This window comes from Miscanthus floridulus, chromosome 8, assembly GCF_019320115.1.
Source record: "Miscanthus floridulus cultivar M001 chromosome 8, ASM1932011v1, whole genome shotgun sequence".
Classification (NCBI taxonomy): Eukaryota; Viridiplantae; Streptophyta; class Magnoliopsida; order Poales; family Poaceae; genus Miscanthus; species Miscanthus floridulus.
Genome location: NC_089587.1, coordinates 192,553,207 through 192,574,473, shown reverse-complemented (window position 1 = coordinate 192,574,473; position 21,267 = coordinate 192,553,207). Strand labels below are relative to the sequence as shown.

At 47.5% G+C, this 21,267-nt stretch overlaps 2 protein-coding genes across 2 annotated transcripts; one reads left to right on the top strand and one right to left on the bottom strand.

Moving 5' to 3' along the window:
* Positions 1–2,621: 2,621 nt before the first annotated feature.
* Positions 2,622–3,356, bottom strand: LOC136470409 (secreted RxLR effector protein 161-like). Its single transcript, XM_066468265.1, has one exon. The coding sequence runs from the start codon at positions 3,354–3,356 to the stop codon at positions 2,622–2,624; it is 735 nt and encodes a 244-aa protein (XP_066324362.1).
* Positions 3,357–9,234: 5,878 nt separating this feature from the next.
* LOC136474390 (uncharacterized) lies at positions 9,235–9,945 on the top strand. Its single transcript, XM_066471978.1, has 3 exons — positions 9,235–9,266; positions 9,389–9,584; positions 9,667–9,945. The coding sequence occupies exons 1-3, from the start codon at positions 9,235–9,237 to the stop codon at positions 9,943–9,945; spliced, it is 507 nt and encodes a 168-aa protein (XP_066328075.1).
* Positions 9,946–21,267: the final 11,322 nt, after the last annotated feature.

Genomic DNA, 21,267 nt, shown 5'->3' with positions numbered 1-21,267 from the left:
ATTAATTGTGTCTATAATTAATTAATCACTGATTAATTAAAATCGATTTAGGTTTTTGATGTCGATTCGATTGCACGAGTTTCATCGCAGTGTGTGATACGTGTTTGCAGCGATGATTAACATATCTCACATCTTGGAAATTTATAAGTTGAATATTAATTTGATTAAGGATTATTCAATAACTTGTTAATTAAGAGCAATTTAAGTTCTAATTTCGTTTTGCACCGTTTAAGTTGCGTTTGGTACGTGCTGACGTGAATGATATGTTAGGGGCAATGTTTTTCATGACACATGATTTTTCATATATAGCTAAATATTAAATTGGTTAACATGCTTATAATTAGTTTTATAACTAGAAACAATATAGGTTTTGTATTCCGGTGATTATATATAACCTGTTAATCTGATTAATCAGTAACTTCAGTACAGTCTTAGATTATAATTAGTTGAATGTTGCATATGTGTTAAGTATAAATAGATGCCCTCACATGATTTATGTTTTTAATTTATAGATGTTTAAATGATTAAAAGTATATATATAATCTTTTATAATTATAAAATATGACGTATGCCAACATTAATGCCTTTTTAATTATGACTTGCTTAGATCAATTATGAGACATAATATAATTGTTCTATTAGTTGCTCTCACATGTTCTATATTTCTAAAGTAAAGTTTAAATACTTTATATAATATGAGATATGTTGATTAATAAAATATGATTAATTAGTGACATAAACATGTATGTCTTTAAATTGTAATTTGTCAAGTTTAAATGTGACATATATACTTTGAATATATATACTCTCATTTGTTATTATATTTCAATTTAATTTGCATAAATGATATCAAGATATTTATAATTAAGATATGATTAATTTATCTTAGTTTTCTAAATCTAATAACTCAAGTATAAAATGACTTAACTCAATTTTAGATATTCCCCTGAGATATCTTATACATGTTTTATGATCATTAAAATAGATAAAGCATATAGTTTTCTTTCCAACGCAAATCCTTCGATAGATGTTTCTATTTTACCGTAGCTCCGATTAGTGTGCCTTTCGCGTGTGTGATCGTAGCAATGCGTAAATTAGATTTCGAATCTTTTCATTGATTGGTGTATTGTTCTAATCTAGTATGTTTGCTATGCATGCTTGTTCGGATGCTTGTATGGTGCTTTTCGGTCTTGTCCAGTCGGTGAGTTTTGCGTTGGTGATCTATAAGAAGTTGGAGAAGAAGAAGAAAAAAACGTTGAAGATTAAAGCTTACCGAAGGATCGGTGTTTAAGGCAAGTATAGTTTGGGTTTTCTTTCTGTGACCATGATCTTGAAGCTTGATTAATGAATATGCTATAAACACAAGAGATGACTTGTTAGCAACAACAGGAGGGTTAAATTCCCTCTCCACAAGGTCTCATTTGTAAGTGATCATCCGGGACTTACAGTACAGCTGTGAGGGCTATATGGCTCTGGCTCTAGTTGCTTGGGAGACCTTTTCTAGCAGGCTTAGAGGATACTGCGAGTTGGGTATAGGATAGCCTCTGTCCTATTGTGCCTTGCTATGGAAGCGGCCTTTAAATGGAAGGGGGGTTCCTATATCCGATGACCCTGCGGCCCTTCCCGGTTAGACGAACCTCTGAGCAGCTTTATATGATTTCTGGTGTTTGGACCTTGCAAACCCATACATTTGGAAATCATGACTCACAGTGAAAGTGTACACCTCTGCGCAGAGTTTAATAAACTGATATATCAGTCGTGCTCACGGTCACGAGCGGCCAAGGGATTCTTACGCCAAAGATGAGCACTTGTTAAATCATGCTTAACTGAGTTATTTTGAGCTATTTATTATTCAATCATACATGATCATGTGGCTATGGAATGCACTACCTTGTTGCTATATTTGTTGAGTTCGACATGGACTCACCCTTGCAATTTCCCCCACATCTCAGGCTGCTGGAGTCTGAAGGAGTTAGGCTTGTGATCAACCAGTCAGTTGGATCCAGTGGAGTGAAGTCTGCACCCGGAGATCAGAGTTGTCTATCTGTTGATTGCTTTCTAAGGTTATCTCTTTTGCTAAGTTCGCTATATATTAAGCATTGTGAATTGATACTGCCCCTTCATTTGTAGCTATATGTGAGGTTTGATTACCAGGGCTCACATATGGTGTGCATTCGGCTTTGTCCTTAAAACCGGGTGTTACATGGCGCCGGCTCCCGGAGTGGGATGCCCGACGGCGGTCGGCGTTGGCCGGCGATCACTCACCTCGCACGGCATGGCTCACGACACAGCACACACGAGAGAATTTCAGTTTTCGCCGCCTGAACGTTGCGGCCCTTTTCGGGTTGTTCTCATCTCTATTATACGGTGTTTACATGATCGCTAGATCCGATATCCCCACCACGGCCGCGCACGCTGTGCCATGCCCGCCTGAAGCGCGGGGTCGTTTGTCATACGTGCGTGGCAGAAGACCTGGTCACCGCACCGTGAACGCAGCACGGTTCTGGTGCTACACCGTTTCTTATCATGCAGCTAGCTATTACATAATTGGAAACATGCATTGCCTAAATTTCAAGAATGCTAATGCAGAACGTGCACAGGATTCAGCTAACAATCACCCCCTAATCCCGCTGCACATCAATTACTCCCAGCTGCTGCCTCAGCTCTATGAATCTGACCTTTGCCAATGCCTTCGTCAGAATATCAGCCAACTGGTTCTGAGTGCTCACATGATCAATGTCAATGCTGCCATTCTCAACACAATCTCTGACAAAATGATACCTGGTATCTATGTGCTTGCTTCGATCATGATGAACAGGATTCTTGCTCAAAGCTATGGCAGATTTGTTATCAACAAGGAGACTGACCTTTGGAGCCTGAATGCCCAGCAGTTCTCCCAACAACCTGCTGGGCCAAATACCCTGACAAGCTGCATTTGCACTTGCAATGTACTCGGCCTCACATGACGATGGAGCAACCACTCTTTGTTTCTGTGACACCCATGTGACCAAATTCATGCCCAAGAAGAATACTGAGCCACCAGTACTTTTTCTATCATCTATGTCACCGGCCAGATCACTGTCACTGAATCCCAGAAGCTTGGATTCTGAAGTGCTTGATCTCATATATCTGCAGCCATACCTTATAGTACCAGCTAGGTACTTGAGTATCTGTTTCACTGCTGCCCAGTGACTTGTCTTTGGTGCCTCCATGTATCTACTTACAATACCAACTGAATAAGCAATATCTGGTCTAGTGTTCACCAAATATCTTAGGCTCCCAATTATACTCCTGTACTTTGTTGCATCAACAGGTGGGGACTTATCATTCTTGCTCAGCTTCAACTTGTTCTCCATAGGAATATGACAAGGATTGCATCCTTTCATACCAGCTTGCTCAAGAATTTTTATAGTATATGCACTCTGACAAAGTGTAGTCACCCCTTCTCTCTGATTGACCTCCATCCCCAAGTATATAGGACAGTAGGCCAAGATCACTCATACTGAAGCTGCTCATCATTTGTTTCTTGAATGCATCAATGCTCTCTTGTCTTGTCCCTATGATTATCAAATCATCTACATAGACACCCACTAGGAGGAAACCTTTGTTTTCAGCACGCCTGTACACAGCATGATCCAGTGGGTTCCTGACAAAGCCCAGCTTCAAAAGCTCTTTGTCAAGTCTTGCATTCCAAGCTCTGGGTGCTTGACGCAACCCATACAAAGCCTTCTTCAGTTTGAGTACCTTACCATTTCCATTTTCAACAACAAAGCCGAGAGGTTGTTGGACATATACCTCCTCTACCAAATCTCCATTCAAGAATGCCGATTTGACATCCATATGATGCACTCTCCAACCACATCTTGCTGCTAGAGCCAACAATAATCTCACAGTCTCAATTCTGGCTATAGGAGTGAAGACCTCCTCAAAGTTCACCCCCTCACGCTGAGCATAGCCCTTTGCCACAAGTCTGGCCTTATGTTTGATTATTTTTCCCTAAGGGTCCTTTTTCACCTTGAAAACCCACTTCAGGCCGATGGCCTTATGACCTTTTGGTAAATCAGCCAGCTCCCATGTTCTATTAGCCTGAATTGATTCCATTTCAGTTACCATTGCATCTCTCCAACACTTCTCCCGAAGAGCATCCCCAACATTGTTAGGTTCTTCTGCAGTCAAGTAGCACAACCCACTATATTCGAAGTCCTGGACTTCTTCAGAGGTATCAATGATATTTTGCATAGTTCTGTACCTCAACTGAACCCCTTCTGAATCCACTGAATCTCCAGTTGGTGGTGTTGCATACTCGACTCCTGGTGTATGAGGACTACCAGGAGGTGTTGCTTGGGGTGATGTTGCATCAGTGTCAATCGACCACTACACAGGTGAGAGAGATTCAGCAACTAAATCTACTGAACTTTCAGTCATGGACTGTGAGTCTGAACCCGCACCGTCAGTTACTGTGCCCTGTCCGGCAATAGTATAATGTTCAACATCAAACACAGGAATACCAGCACCTGACTCAACTTCTTGATTCCACTTCCAAGTTCGATTTTCAGCAAAGATCACATCCCTGGATATATGCAGTTTCTTAGCCACTGGATCATAAAGTCTATAGCCCTTCGTTCCTGTTTCATATCCCATCAACACCATCGGGACTGACCTGTCAGACAGCTTGGACACACCAGGACCTATCTGCTTGACATAAGCGATGCAACCAAAGGTACGCAGGTGGTGCACTTTGGGCTTCCGATTATACCATGCTTCATAAGGTGTTTTACCTTGGAGGCTACTTGTTGGAGCACGGTTCAGTACGTAAACCGCTCTTGTCACTGCCTCTCCCCAAAACTCTCCAGGTACACCCTTACTTTTCAGCAGGCACCTCGCCATCTCCACAACAGTGCGATTACGCCGTTCCACAACGCCATTTTGTTGTGGTGTATATGGCGTCGTGGTATAGTGTTTAACTCCATGTTCGTCGCAATACTCTTTAAACTCGATGGAGTTGAATTCACCACCGTGGTCACTACGAAAAGCCCTGAGCCTCCCACCTTGTTCTGTCTCTGCTAGTGCCATTACACGCTTAAAACACTTGAACGCTTCATCTTTGGTTGCTAGCAGCTCAATCCACATGTATCTTGTATTATCATCAACTATGAGCAGAAAATAGTTTTTACCTCCCAGTATCTTTGGCCTAATTTGGCCACACAAATCGGCATGGAACAAATCCAGGGGCTTCTCACCACGATGATTTGCCACAGCAGGAAAGGGTTGCCGATGCTGTTTTCCTAATACACAGTTATCACAAAACTCCTCAACCCTGTCAATCACTGGCATGCCCTCCACCATTCCTTTCTGGCCAAGATCACGGAGTGCACGAAAATTGAGATGACCATACCGGCCATGCCACACCCATGCCTCGTCACTTGTCTTGGCTGTCAGACAAACAAGAGCTACAATTTGCGTTGTCAACAGATACAGGCGATTCTTCACACGCAGTGCTCGAGCCAGCAGAGAGTGCTCGACATCAAACACATTGCAAAAGCCTTTTTCTATCACAATTTTGTAGCCTCCCTCTTCTAATTGACCCAAGCTTACAATATTACTTTTAAGTTTAGGAATGAAGTAGACTTCGGTGAGTACCTTGTGCCCCTTGGCCTTGGATTGAAGCACCACTGAGCCGATGCCTTCGATTTCGACGAGCGATCCATCATCGAACTGTACCATGCCACGCACAGACGTGTCCAGCGACGCGAGTGCATCGCGGCGCCCCATCATATGATTGTTGGCCCCCATGTCAAGGACCCAGACATCTCCGGCTTCATCACTCTCGCCGGGGTGCACCTTCTTCTCATGGAGATGCATGACCTGGCATGTCGCACACCCCCTGGGCTGCTCGTTGCCGTGCAGATGTACACGCACAGCGTGCACCATGGCCAGTAGGATCGATGGGTGATCGGCGTCCGCCTGTGCGTGATGAGCCTCTTCCTTGCGCTCCTTCTTGGGCCTCTTGCAGTCCTCCGCCCAGTGGCCATAGATGCCACAGTTCCTGCATTGCCTTTCCTCCTCAGAGTGCCCATCGATGTTAGTTTGACAACAGGCTCTTTCTTCTCACCGCGATCACCGCGTTCGCCTCGAACACCACCGCCTCCATTCTTCGACTTCCCAACCTTCTTCTTGCCTCCACTCGACGAAGAGGACTCGGGTAACAGTCGATGGCGGTTCCTGGCCACCTAGTCCTCCTCCGTCAAGAGGAGTTTTCCCGTCTTATCAGTGACCACCTCTATCCCAAGGCGATCCTCAGCCATCTTGAGATGCCCGACCAACTCCTCAATGGTCAGGGTTTTGAGATCAAGCAGCGTCTCGATGGAGATCGCGATCTGCGCATAGCTTTTGGGAAGTACCCGCAACATCTTCTTCACAACACGAGCATCAGTAATGTTCTCACCAGATGTACGCAGATCCGCCGCTCGAGCGCTAATGCGCAGGGTGAACGCGTCCACCGTCTCGCCATCCTTTAAGGCGATGTTCTCAAACTCCTATAGCAGACGCTAGGCATTGGCCTCGTTCACGCGCTCGGCTCCAACACGCATGTCCTTCACTGCCTGCCACGCCTCCTTGACAGTCTTCTTGGCCCCCAGCATCTGCCACATCTCTTGGGGAACCAAACGCAGAAGGCCGCCCATGGCCTGCCGGTCCTGCGTTCGCTTGATCCCCTCGCTACCAGGTTCAATCGCCTCCCACACCTCTAGGATCTCGAAATTGCACTGCATGAGCGTTGCCCACTCAGCGTAATTCAAGCGCGTGAGCATAGGCCACATCAAGGAGCCCTCCCGGACTCCATGCCCCGATCTGCTTGATTCTGACGCGTCCGCGCCGCCCATCTCCGACGGCGGCGGCGACCTTTTTGGGACGACGAACTTCTTCCGAGGTGGTTCACGCGGCGGGCTTACGGAACCACCGTAGAACATACACCGCGGCTCTGGTACCACTTGTTGGCGCCGGCTCCCGGAGTGGGATGCCCGACGACGGTCGGCGTTGGCCGGCGATCACTCACCTCGCACGGCGTGGCTCACAACACAGCACACACAAGAGAGTTTCAGTTTTCGCCGCCTGAACGTTGCGGTTCTTTTCAGGTTGTTCTCATCTCTTTATTCATACGGTGTTTACATGATCGCTAGATTCGATATCCCCGCCACGCCAGCGCACGCTGCGCCATGCCCGCCTGAAGCGCGGGGTCGTTTGTCATACGTGCGTGGCGGAAGACCTGGTCACCGCACCGTGAACGCAGCACGGTTCTGGTGCTACACCGTTTCTTATCATGTAGCTAGCTATTACATAATTTGAAACATGCATTGCCTAAATTACAAGAATGCTAATGCAGAACGTGCACGGGATTCAGCTAACAAGAGTTTATTGTATCATTTTGAAATTAATTTTATCACTGCTTGTGTCCTCTTAGTTACTAATTCATGGCACTGCATGTGATCCTTCATGTGTGTAACTAATTATAAGCTCTTGTCGATGATGGAGATGATCATATGGATTCATTAGCCACGAACCTATATGGGTAATATGTTTTCGCACCAAGTGACTCCATGAAATCCTTTATATATTTACGCTTGATTGTGTCATGAGATATTATTGGGCACGACGATTTGGGTACTATCAATCATACATGCCTGTTAAATTAAATGATCAGTAATGACCTCATGTCAGGATGGCTATGACAAGCTCAAACAACCACCTCTGGAAAAACATTTCCAGAGACACCCGCTTCTGAAAATGAGTTTCCAGAGGTGCACTATGTCAAAAACACAGATTAGAGACGCGAAAAAACGCGTCACTTTTATTACGTCTCTGATGTGAACACATCAGTGACACATAAAACCACATCACTGATGTTAAGACATCAACGACGCATATTGAATAGGCACGTCTCTGATGACCCTTCATCATAGACTTGTTTTGTGATGACGAGAGTCGATCTCATCAGATACTCGTTTTGGCTACTCGAGTCTCTAATGACAATTTTTAGAAACAGAAAAAAAGTAAAAATCTTGATGCCACGGTCTTATATACATCAGACCTTGTCTAGCAGCAAAATAATAAACAAACCCACACAACATTCTAATCATCAAACAAGTCAACAATGAGTGTTACATCCAGTAACATTGCATAGATGCACAAAATGGAATCATCAATATTTCCATTTGAATCTACAGATAAATTGTAAAAGTTTCTAGCATAGGGCACAATTCATATGAAATGCAAAAAGGTAAAATTTCAGAATCTTCACTGAAAGCATGGTTTAGTCATAGGGGACAAGTCATAACAACCGAAAGCCTGCCCAATGGAATACATAACTCCAAGTTGGCATTTTGCTATACTGAGAATTAGAAGCATGGTTTAGTCATTAAATGAAAGTCACCTGTGGTTGGTAATTTGCTTCCAGTGATGCACACGCCCAAGGCATTTTGCTACACTGAGAATTACAAGCATGGTTTAGTTCATGAAGTAGAACTTGGTAGAACTGCCCTTCACTCACATTAATTTGTCAAGACTTCGAGTAATTAGCCAGTTGCAGCAGTTCAAATGCAAAGTCTTGTAAGATATCATGCAGACATCTGTAGAATAGTATCCACTGAGGCTTTTGACCTGTTGATTTTTTGAAGGAGGATACAAGAAGCTCCCTGCAAATGTGGAGCTCAGCATGTATTACTTGTGCTCTAGGTAAAAAAGATAAGAGGGAGGAGAGGGGCCTTGCTGGCATATAATTTTTTTATATTTTTAACCTTTTTTTAACACTATTTTTAAAACTAACACGTTTTTTTAAACTAAAATGTTTGGCCACGCCTACTGCGCTGGCGCGGCGAAACCACGCTGCCGCGCCATGCATGGCGGCACGGCAGGCCTGCCAGCGTGGCAATCAACCAAGCGCCGACTCCAGCGCGGCAGAGCCACGCCACCCCGCCTAGCGCGGCTCGGACGGATATAGGGGCGCGCTCAGCTCCCTCCCTTCCTCTCTCTCCCTCATTTCTCCTCTTCACTCGCTCGACCTGGCGCCGCCAGATCCGGCCGCGCCGCCCGCTGCCGCCGACCAGGTGTCCAACGCCCCCTCTCTCCCTCCCTCCCCTCAACGCAGCCGTCACATCTCTCCCTCCCTCCCCTCAGCGCAGCCGCCCCCTCTCTCCCTCGACTCTTCACTTTTGGATTTTGAATACTTCGATTGTGGAGATGCCAAGGCGTGGTAAATCTAGTAAACCAAGGTAACCTTTGTCCATCGTGTTCTATTTTGCCGTTAGTATATCAATGTGCAACAAATGGAAACCCTAGGATTCATTTATACAGTTCATTGCTTTCGGTTCTTAGAACAAAATTGGTTCTATTTTTTTAATAGGACGGTGGTGGGAACTACCTTCACCCGTTTGCCACTGCCTATTGGTGTTCCAGTGCCGATGTGCTACTGCGGTGATCGTTGTAGGGTAGCGATTTCTGACGAAGAGAAAACATATAAGCAGAGGTATTGGATGTGTGACAATTGGCAGTCTGGCCATACCCCTCGTCAAATCCGCATTGGGTTGTTGGTGAGAAATTGATATTGTGTACTATTTTTCCTGAGTAATCATGTATGTTTTATTAGGTGCGTAACAGTTGCATGTTTCGCAGGACCCTCCACCGCTATGTGATTTTGATGAGTGGATCGGCACTGAGATCAAGGAGAAGTACAAGGAGCATTTGCGGAAAATGAAGGAGTGGGAGGTGGAGCGGAAGGAGTTGTTTGAGAAGAGACGCAAAGACGAGCCAGCAGAAAAGGAGCACAAAGAAGAGGCGGAAAGGAGGTATGCTGCTCAGCGCATGGAGGAGAGGAAGAAGAAGCTTGAGCGTGTTCGCCGTGCGAAATCAGCAGTGGAGAAGAATCCCGATGCTTTAAGGAAGGGAAAGTGACCTCGTTGCACTCAGTAGTCTGTTAGATTTGGTAGTTGTATGGTTTAGTAATGAACAATGTTGTCATGTACTAGACTTTTCAGTGTGTTATCATGTATTGCATCTTTTAGACTGATGTAGTTCTCATAACCATTCATGTGGTGGACTTTTGGATGTGTTATCATGTATTGCACTTTAAGGGGCTGTTCGGCTGGTCTAAAACTTGGCATATTCGGTTTCTTTTTTTAGCCAGAACAATATTTTTCTCTCACAATATTTCAGCCAGAACAGTATTTTCAGCCAAGTTTCAGACCAACGAACGGGGCTAAGTACCGATGTACTATAGCCATGTACTGCACTTTTCTGTGTGTTGTCACATGCTTCAATTTCACGTACTGGAACTATTCATCTCAGAACTTCATCGTAGCCTTTTCAGATGACAAACGGTGTACCGAAGTAGCCTTTTCAGACTCGTTTAGGGCGCGTCTAGTTCCGAAAATTTTTGGCTTTTGGCTACTGTAGCACTTTCGTTTGTATTTGACAAAAATTGTCCAATTATGAACTATTTAGGCTTAAAAGATTCGTCTCGTCAATTATAGGCAAACTGTGTAATTAGTTATTCTTTTTACCTATATTTAATGCTCCATGCATGTGCCGCAAAATTTGATGTGACGAAAAATCTTGAAAATTTTTGATTTTTGGGTGAGATCTAAACAGGGCTTATTGTAGGCACATACTCAGCAGTGTACCCTTTTCAGCGTGCTGTCAAATGAACATAGCCTTTTCAGTGGCAATAAATTGCATTGTACTGCTCTTTAAATTATTTTGTCCATTCAAAATTAGTCCATGTTTAGTTCCAAAAACTTTTCCCAAAAAAATACGATAGTAGTCATCACGTTGAATCTTACGATACGTGCATAGAGCATTAAATATAGAAAAAAAAACTAATTGCACAGTTTGGTTGGAAATCGCGAGACAAACGTTTTAAGCCTAATTAGCCCATGATTAAACACTAATTACCAAATAAAAATGAAAATGTTACCGTAGCCAAATTTCTAAATTTCACCCAACTAAACACGGTCTTAATGCAATGTACTGCACGACTTAATGATCTGCTGCGACATGTACTTCACGCTTGTGTACTGTTCAACGAAAAAAAATGTTAGGCCTCACCCGCGCACATATATACAAGTTTATAAGCCAAAGGAGTAAATAAAAATAAAAATAGAAATAGAAAAAGAAAAGGAAAAAGAGAAAGAGCCACCAGCCCAGTCGGCCAGCATGGCCCAGCGCCTCACCCTCGCCCTCACCCGCGCGCCCGCGCCACGCGGACCAGCAAGCAGACCGGCCCAGCTCGCCCCCGCGCAGATCCGCTCGCCCGCACCCACTCTCTCTCTCGTGGCCGCTGACAGGTGGACCCGAGGCCCCACCTGTCATCGCCTACCTTTTTCCTTCCCTCTCTGCTTTTGCAGCCGAGGCAGAGTGTCCACCGTCGAGGATCCAAGGCAAAGTTCGCGATCACTGTCGTCCGCGTTCGAGCTGTTGCACGCCCCCGCAAGGATGCGCGCCACGTCCGCAATCCATGGCGCCTGAGCCTACCCCAGCTGGCGCCGCGACGCGGCTGACGTCGCCGTCGTGGTCCCGACGGCTGACACCACCCCGTCCTCCCATTTTGACCACCGGCGTCCGGATTGGAAGGCGCCAAACCTCTCGTGCTCCCCCTCGTGGCACTTAACCCTAGCCTAGAGGCCCTATCCACCCTACATGAGCCCCCTACCTCTCTCCGCCGTCTGCCGCCCGCCATGGTCGCCGCGCGGCTATAAAAGGGCAGCCCCGGTGCCCTAGCCCCTTCCCACGCCCCGCCGTCACGCATGTCACTCCACAACACCCACACTGAGACCGAGAGGGAAGAAGAAGGAGGGAGGAGGAGGAGCTGAGGCCGCCGGAGTCCAGCCCAAGGCCGCTGGAGCCGGAGACGACGCCGAATGTCTGCATCGCCGTCGCGGTTCTGTCGACACTGAATCACCTCGCCACTGCCTCACCTCGCACCTGCACCACCAGCCTATCTCCCACGCCACCACGGTGAGTCCCCCGCCTTGCTTCGTGTTTGCCGTCGTAGATACGCCATGGCCACTGAGCCGCAAGCTTCCACCTAGGAAGCTCCAGGCCTCGCGCTTTTGGCCATCACAAGGCACAGCACACACATGCACACCGCTCTGACTGCTAGCGCGGCCTTTCTGAGTAGCCACGGCTCAGGAAGACCGACGTCGTCATGCCGCACCCGCACGCTCGCCATGGCCAGACCCCGCCATGGCGCAGCCCCATTCCGACCGCCGTGAGCCGGTAGAGGTAGGAAGGCTTCCACCGCGAGCTTCGCCTCGCCTCTGAGCTCCATCGTGCGCGACCCCGCCGTGAGTTTTGGACACCGGCGTTGAGTCCTACGGGTCACCCGGAGCCTCAATTGAAGGAAAGGAGCGCCTATTGGCTCTACCTAGGTGCGCAGCTGCCTAACCATGACCCACCATCGCCGCCGTGCCGCTGTCAACATGGCCAGCCTTGCCCGAGCATCTGGAGTTGCACCTGGAGCCCTAGCAAGCCTCGCTGAAGCCCTAGAAGGCTAGAAGGACCCTGCCGAAGCTTCACCGACGCCCAGAGGGCCCCGCCGTCATTTGCAGTGCCATTGTCGGCCGCCGTGAGCTTCAATCTGCCACCTTTAGCCCCTTGGAGTATTCACCGTGACCTCATGGAACCATATACCCCCTTCTCTGCCTCCTTGAGCCGCCATAGAGCGCGGCCGAGCAAGTTCGCCGTTGGCGAGAGCGCGGCCGAGGAGGAAGAGTGGAAGCCATGCCCCTTGCCGCACTCGCGTGCACTCGGTGCACCGTGCGCCGCTTGCACCAGTACCGCATGAACCCGGTCCACTCGTCGACCAGTCAGTGGTCCACACTGCACTGGGCCCTTAGTCCACCGTGAACCAGCCCCATGTGCCGGGCCCAATAAGAGCCCAACAGAGCCACATGGCTAGCCCCCGGCCCAACCTAGACCGGCCCAACCCGACCCAAGTCCAGCCCAATCCAGGCCCGATCAAACATTGACCGTTGACTGGTCACCGCTGACCATTGACCGGCCCCACCCAATCAGGACCCGAGCCGCCTCGCCCAATCAGGAGCCACCACGTGTCGCCCCCAGAATTAATTAGCCCTTTTCCTTTTTTAGAAAATGATTTAAACTTAGAAAAATCATAGAAAATTCATCCGATCTCAGGAAAATATGAATCAAGTGTCCAACTTTTTCGAAAAATGAGCTCTACATCATAGGCTTATGTTTCAGTGCATTTAGATCTTTTGGATTTCTATTGCTTCTTTGTGATTATCTATAGGAGTCGCTTATCGCGACTATACGTCTCGTTTTTAGCCCCAGAGGAGTAGCTGCCTGAGGAGGAGGAGGACTACGACTACTCGGAGACGACCAGTCATCAGGTGCCACGTCCCACCCAACCTCGTAGAATCCTATTAGGCATGCAAATACATAGAATTTCTTGGAAAGCCATTACCTTGTCTTAACTTTACCCCTACACACCCACTGTTTGGATAGACGCTCGCATTACTTGCTCGCTACTTACTTCTACCTTGCAATATATCTGTGATGTGATGCTGAGTGGAGGACTGTTTGTGAGTGGCTAGGCACTGTGTGCCACTATAATGATGACAACTTGGGGAGATCTTGGCGTGTGTCTTGGGTGTGGTGGGGGTCGAGTCGACTGGGCAGGATGCCACGATGAGTCAACGGATGAGTCTTGCTAGGGCGGTGTGACCTAGGCATCCCCCGTGTGAGGTACCTATGGCGGGTACATGTGAGATGAGTAGGTCCCGGGGAGGAGTGTCTTCATGGGACAAATCCCCGGGATGGAGGTGCTGTTATGGCATGGGGTGTTGGTTATCCCCTTTGAGAAGATATCCTTGTATGGGCAGGAACTAGCATGCCATCTAGCTAGGGCGATGCCACTACTATTAGGTTGTAAGCAGATAATGTAGGGAGGCATAGGCTAGCGTCCCAAACCCTCCTAAGACAACATAGTATCCTTGGCGGCCCGGTATTACGTCTCACAGTCTCAGCGTTCCGGTGCTATCCGGAGTGACCTAGGGCTGAGTGGTAGGGTAGCATCATACCGGTTAGAGGGTAGCCCGGCATCAGCCTAGACAATGTACAGCGTTGATGATGGTGATCTTGTGGTTATAGGTGTACACGCTCTACAGAGTTGATCAATCTATATGTATAGCTGTGTCCACGGTCATGGACATTCCTATGTTCGACGATCCCTTGCTTAGTGAGAGGTGTCCTTTCTTCTCTTCCACCTGGGTTTTGGTGGATCCGGCAGTTAGCCGCTGAGGCAAGGATGAGAGGGAGTTGTCCTTGCTGCCTAGAGAGCGAGAGTGTGGTGAGATGTGTGTGATGGGATGGATGGATGTGTGGAAATGATGGGTTAAAACTTGATGAATTATTATTAATATTGATGAATTTGCATAGGAAAACCACAGCCAAATAGTAGGCTTTTTCTCTTACCCATGCATACCACTTACCACAAAGCAAACACAAAGCATAGGGTGGGAGCCAGTGGCCAGTACAAATCGTACTAAAAATTGTGTAACTGGTGAGGAGCCCAAGTACGACGATAAGGGCAATGGCTAGGAGGACTAAAGGTCTCATTCTACGCTCAAGTTGATAGAGGAAGATGGAGTCTGCGCCAGTGATCATGCCTTCTGATGTTGTCCGATACGCTATGTGCTCTGTGTGATTGCACCAAGTGATATTGTAATAATGAGTAAACCTTACTATTGTACTCTCTAAGATAGGTATTCGATGTATGTAGTTTGATAACGACTGTGATTCAGTAATGTGATGTCATGATCTTCGGGAATTATCGCATTATTGTTTGTATCTGTGGATTTCCCTTCATGAAAATCATGGGTACACCATAGTTGGTATCAGAGCCATACTTGACCCTAGGACAAGACCCATAGGATTGGCAACTAGAAATAGGAGTTTGCCCTATCTATTCAGTTATAATTACTGACCATACACCTTTTTATGCATGGCTTACCCTTCTGCTAACCTGCTCACCCCGTTTTTGCGGATACCTTGCAGATGGCACCATCCATTGAGCTCCCAATCGATGGAGGAAGCTATGGAGGCTTCGCTCAGCTACTTCATGAAGTGCTCAAGGAGCTTGGTGTTCCTACCGAATAGATCGAGTATGTCTGCCATGGAGAGATGGGACCCGAGGGACTTTAGGGTCGCATTGTCATCCACCTCTGAGTTCCTGCCAGTGAGATCATGCCCGAGCTATATGCCTTCACCGAGCTTGAGGTGGAGACGTCCATAGAGGCTTGTGTTTAGTCAGTCTTGCATTTGGCCCTTCACCACATGAGGCGTGATGCCCACGAGTACCTCAAGAGTGGACCTTACCGTCTACTTCCCTGAGCCTTGGACCTGACCCAGAGCACTCAGAGATAGTTGGAAGCTGCGGACCAGGCTACCTTCAATGAAGAGAACCTCTATCTTTAGGTGATAGGTCAGTATGTTCTTCACCAGGACCGCTACATCATGGAGTTGGAGACTCAGAACCGTCGCTACCGGGACATGTTGTTCCACGCTGATGAGGCCTTCTTCGTGGAGGAGTAGGAGAAGAACCAGCTTCTTGAGACCATTAGCATGGAGCACTAGAGTTACTAGTATAGCAAGATCATCCACCAGGATCATGAGGACAAGCTCAAGGTGGAGATTGCTAACCTAAAGGATAAGGTCAGAGACTTTAGGCTCTGCAATGACTACCTCGATAGCAAGGTGTTCGAGCTCGAGGACACCATCGAGCACAAGAAGATCGCCCTATAGAAGCACCTCGACAAAGAGAAGAGGTACGGGTTCTAGAAGATGATGGTGGAGAACCGATGTAACTTCTTGGAGAAGGACTTGGTACGGATGAGCAGCAACGCTGCTTACAACCAGCGCCACCTCATCGAGTACATGAAGTACACCGAGTTCCTGAAGGACAAGGCAGATTAGATAACCAAGGCTTGGAAGAAGTCTGACGCCAGGCGTGTGAAAGAGTTCACGGAGATATAGGAGTCCCTTCCACCTGAGGCGCGCAAGAAGCCACGCAAGGAGACTTTTCATGTTGAGCCCACTCATCTCAACCTGGCTGCATGCTCGTCTGAGGACTACCCTAAGGTCGAGAAGACTCAGGAGTTGGAGGAGGCATTGGAGTACGTCTTGAGACTGCACCGCACTAACGCCGAGCTCCAGGAGATGGACCACACCCCTACCCCACCACCTTGTCAGGGTTAGATTCCTGGAGAGTCCTAATAATGTAGGAGTAGCTGAGATGTGTGCCCTGCGTGGTAAGTGACATGACTCGTATATCTAGAGTAGAGTACATTGTCCCCATTTTTGGAGCCTACCTGTGAGTAGTGCGATTCCTGCGAGTCTGCTGGTGTAGCTGCTAGAGACATCGCTTTGTAATAAACTGATGTAATGAATGCTTGGATCTTAATGCATCTTTATGGTTGTTCATGCTTCTTTGTATGAGTGTATGACTAGATTAAAAGTTTGTTAATGCACTAATGCTCTAAAACACCTAAAAATAATGTGTACCTCATGTCCTGACCCCACGACTATGCAATAGGATGCCTCACCGCCGATCCAACCGCCTGTGCAACCGGTCCCCTTCCCCCATGCTAGCTATCCGTGGCCGAGGAGGTCACCATGGAGGACGTGTCGGGCCTGTCCCTCTCAACTTTGAGGAGGATGCACTAGCCTCACCACCAGGAGGACTTGCACCACCACCCTCACAGCTAGGAAGAGCACCACCACCACCACTAGGAGGAGCACCACCCCCACCCCACCTGTCGGGGAGAACGCTCCACCACCACCTCCCCCACTCTTGACAGAGGTAATGGACCGCCAGACCTGCTTGTTGGAGACCTTGGCTAAGGGAATGCTATGCTGCAATGGAGGTCCACCCAACGACTTTCAGCACAATATGGAGGGTTTCCTAAAGCTAAGGCCACCCACATTCGACAGCTCCGACGATCCCATCGCCACCGAGGACTAGCTGCGCGAAATCGAGAAGAAGCTAGACCTGACCCCTTTCTCTGATGAGGAGTGTGTTGGAGTCACCGCCCACCAGCTCACTGGCGTAGCATGTGCTTGGTGGGATGGCTTCAGGGACACTCACTCGAACCCCGCCCACATCACCTGGGAGGAGTTCACTAAGGCCTTTCGCTAGCATCACATGCCTAAAAGGCACGATGGACGTGAAGGTGGAGGAGTTTTGCATCCTCACCCAAGGGTCGCTGAAGGTTTAGGAATACGGTAACCGCTTTGTTAAGATGATGTGGTACACCCCTAGAGAGACTGACACCGAGAAGAAGAAGATGTACTTCTTCAAGAAGGGGCTGAACACCCGCATTAGGCTAGGTTGTTAGGGCATACCTGCTACACCCTGAGGGACCGCTTGGAGGCTAACATAGTCTACAAGGAGAAGAAGCACTAGACCGAGGGCTCGTCCCGCGCCTCCGCACCTCAGAGGCTGTGATCGAGCGCATCCTCGATCCCCCATCCCCGCTCTGGCCAAAGAGTCACACCTGCTCCAAGCCACGGAGGTGGTTACTACACTGCCAACTACCACCACCCGCTCAGAGCACTAGCACGTGGAAGGCTACTACACCCACTGCTATAGGCAGTGTGCCCTTCATTTGCTATGGCTGTGGGAAGCCAGGCCGCAAGATCACCGACTGCCCTGAGAGAAGGCAGCTCCACCTATGAAGGCTTCCACGAGGAAGGTGCCAGTCCAGGGAACCCCGTACAGGAGTGTCGCTGGAGCCACCCGCGGCCAACTCACCCACCTAACTGCGAAGGATGCACAGGATGCCCCCGACGTGGTGTACGGTATGTTTACTGTGCATGGAGCTAAGGCTTCAATCCTGTTTGATTCAAGTGCCACTTGTTCTTATATTTCCACCAAGTTTGCACGAGAGCACCAAGTGCCTATCACTCCATGACAGGAAGCTATAGTCACCAGCTCACCTTTGGGCAACATTAGATGCACAAAGAAATGTCAAGGAGTGAGCATTCTTATCGAGGGACACCCATTCTCAGCCAACCTCACCTTACTTTCATATGATGGCCTGGATGTTATCTTGGGAATGGATTGGTTAACCCAACACAAGGGAGTAATATCTTGTTCACCAAGATATGTGGAGTTCACACACCCGAGTGGTCATGTGATCTATTGTGAGCCAAATCACAGGACAATAGTGTCCATGTTGTGTGCCTTGGAGGCTAAGTCCATAGAGGAGGAACCCATAGTGTGTGAGTACCCAGATGTGTTTCCTGAAGAGTTGCCTAGAATGGCACCAGACAGGGTTATGGAGTTCGTGATCGACCTTTTGCCTGGTACAGGACCCATTGCAAAGAGGCCCTACTGCAAGTCTATTGACGAGCTAGAGGAGCTCAAGAAGCAGCTTAAGGAGTTGTCCGACAAAGGGTATATCAGGCCGAGTGCCTGACCCTAGGGTTCTCCCATGCTATTTGTAAAGAAGAAGGACCGTTCCATGAGGATGTGCATTGACTCTCGGAACCTGAATGCCATGACTGTCAAGAGCAAGTACCCTCTACCAAGAATAGATGATCTGCTTGACCTGCTGAGGAATGCCAAATTCTTTTCTAAGATTGACCATAGATCCGAGTATCATCAGATGAAGATCCGACCCGAGGACATACCAAAGACAACCTTTGTGACAAGTTATGGACAATATGAGTTTATGGTAGTGTCGTTTGGGCTCACCAATGCCTCGGCGTACTTTATGAATATGATGAACAAGGTGTTTATGGAGGATCTAGATAAGTTTGTGGTAGTTTTCATTGATGACATCCTAGTCTACTCAGCTACCGCCGAGGAGCATGAGCAGCATCTGAGGATAGTGCTAGAGAAGCTGAGGCAGAACCAGCTATACACCAAGTTTAGCAAATACGAGTTCAGGCTTGAAGAAGTAGCCTTTCTGGGGCTATTGGTCCAGCCAAGATTAAGGCCGTAAAGGAATGGGAACTGCCACGGAATGTGACCGATATTTAGAGTTTTCTTAGCTTAGCAGGATACTACCACCACTTTATTGAGAATTTCTCCAAGATAGCAAGACCCATGACCAACCTCCTGAAGAAAACCAATGAGTTTGAATGGACTTCTAAGTGCAAGCAGAGCTTCCAGACTTTGAAGAAGAAGCTTACCATTACCCCCATGCTAGCCTTACCTGATATCCACCAAGACTTTGTGGTCTATTGTGATGCTTCTAAGCTGGGACTTGGTTATGTTCTGATGCAGAATGGAAAAGTCATTGCTTATGCCTCTTGATAGTTGAAAGAGCACGAGTAATACTATCCTACCCATGACCTTGAGCTAGCAGCAGTTGTGCATGCCCTAAAGATCTAGAGACACTACTTGATTGGGAACAAATGTGACATCTACTCGGATCATAAGAGCCTAAAATACTTCTTCATGCAAGAGGATCTGAACATAAGGCAACGCAGATGGCTAAAACTGATTAAGGACTATAACCTAGAGATACACTATCATCGAGGAAAAGCGAATGTAGTCTCAAACGCCTTGAGTCGCAAGAGCCATTGCAACCACCTTGAGACTAGCACCATACCGCTAGAGCTACGCTAAGAAATGGAGAAGCTCTAGATAGAGGTGATGCCAAGAGAGCAGCTGAATGCACTTTGAGTTTAGTATAACCTCGAAGAACATATACACAAAGCCCAACAAGTCTGCCTTGAGATTGAGGAGATTAGAAAGCTCATGAGAAAAGGCAAGTGCCCTGAGTTTAGGGAAGACAAACATGGGATAGTTCAGTACAAGGATATAGTCTGTGTACCCATGGATGAAGCCAAGCAAGAGGAGATCCTAGCTGAGGGACATGATTCTAAGTATTGCATCGATCCAGGCAGCACCAAGATGTATGCTGATTTGAAAAAGATTTTCTAGTGGAGGAACATGAAAGCAGATATTGCTGGTCATGTAGCCCGATGTGACATATGCAATAGGGTCAAGGAAGAACATCAGAAACCAGCAGGGCTATTGAAGCCATTAGATGTTCCGATGTGGAAGTGGGAAAGCATCTCTATGGACTTTATAGTTGGATTACCCCGGACCCCAAAAGGAAACCCTCGGTGATTGTCGATCGTTTGACCAAAGTGGCTCATTTCATCATAGTTAGAAGTAACTACAGAGTCAATAAGTTGGTAGACTTGTATGTGGATAATATCTTGAGGCTTCACGGAGCCCCGAGTAGCATAGTGTCCAACTGTGGTACCCAATATGTGCCCAAATTCTGGAGGAGCCTACACAAGGCTATCAAAACTCGTTTAGACTACAACACAGCTTATCATCCCTAGACAGATGGTCAGACAGAGAGAGTGAACCACATCCTAGAGGATATGTTACGAGCCTATGTTTTGAAATATGGTATAGACTAGGAGAAGAGCTTATCACACGCAGAGTTCTCCTACAACAATAGCTACCAAGCTAGCCTCAAAATGTCACCTTTTGAGGCCTTCTATGGGAGGATGTGTCGCACACCGTTGATGTGGTCCAAAGTGGGAGAGAGATCATTCTTTGGCCCAGCAAAGATTCAGGAGGCTGAGGAAGGAGTCGTCCATGTGCGAGAGAACCTAAGGATTGCTCAAAGCAGGCAGAAGAGCTACGTTGATAACAGGCGGAAAGCTCTTGAGTACGAAGTAGGAGACTACTTCTACCTCAAGGTTTCCCCATTCCAAGGCACTATCAGATTCCTTGTGAAAGGGAAGTTAGCACCACAGTTTATCGAACCCTACAAGATCTACAAGAGGGTTGGCAAGTTAGCCTACAAGTTGTGAAAGTGCTTGAAGCTACCAGATGAACAAGTACCCATGGAGGCACTAGATCTCTAGGATACCCTTGAGTACAAAGAGCACCCCGAGCAGATACTTGACCAAGCAGTCAAAGAAACATGGAGCACATCCATACCCATGTGCAAGGTTCAGTGGAGCAACCACACCATGAAGGAAGCTACCTAGGAGAAAGAGATAGAGCTTCGGATGCAATACCCCTACCTATTCAAAAGGTACGTATGACCTTGAATCTCGGGGATGAGATTCCTGTGAGGGGGGAAGTCTGTAACAACCCTGGAAATTCCATAACCCAAAAAATCACAACATTCAAAAACTTTTTAGAAAAACCCTTATATGGTGAGTGTCATGCTAGGAAAACACCCTAGTTGCACAAGTAGACCCTAAGTTTAGCTTGTG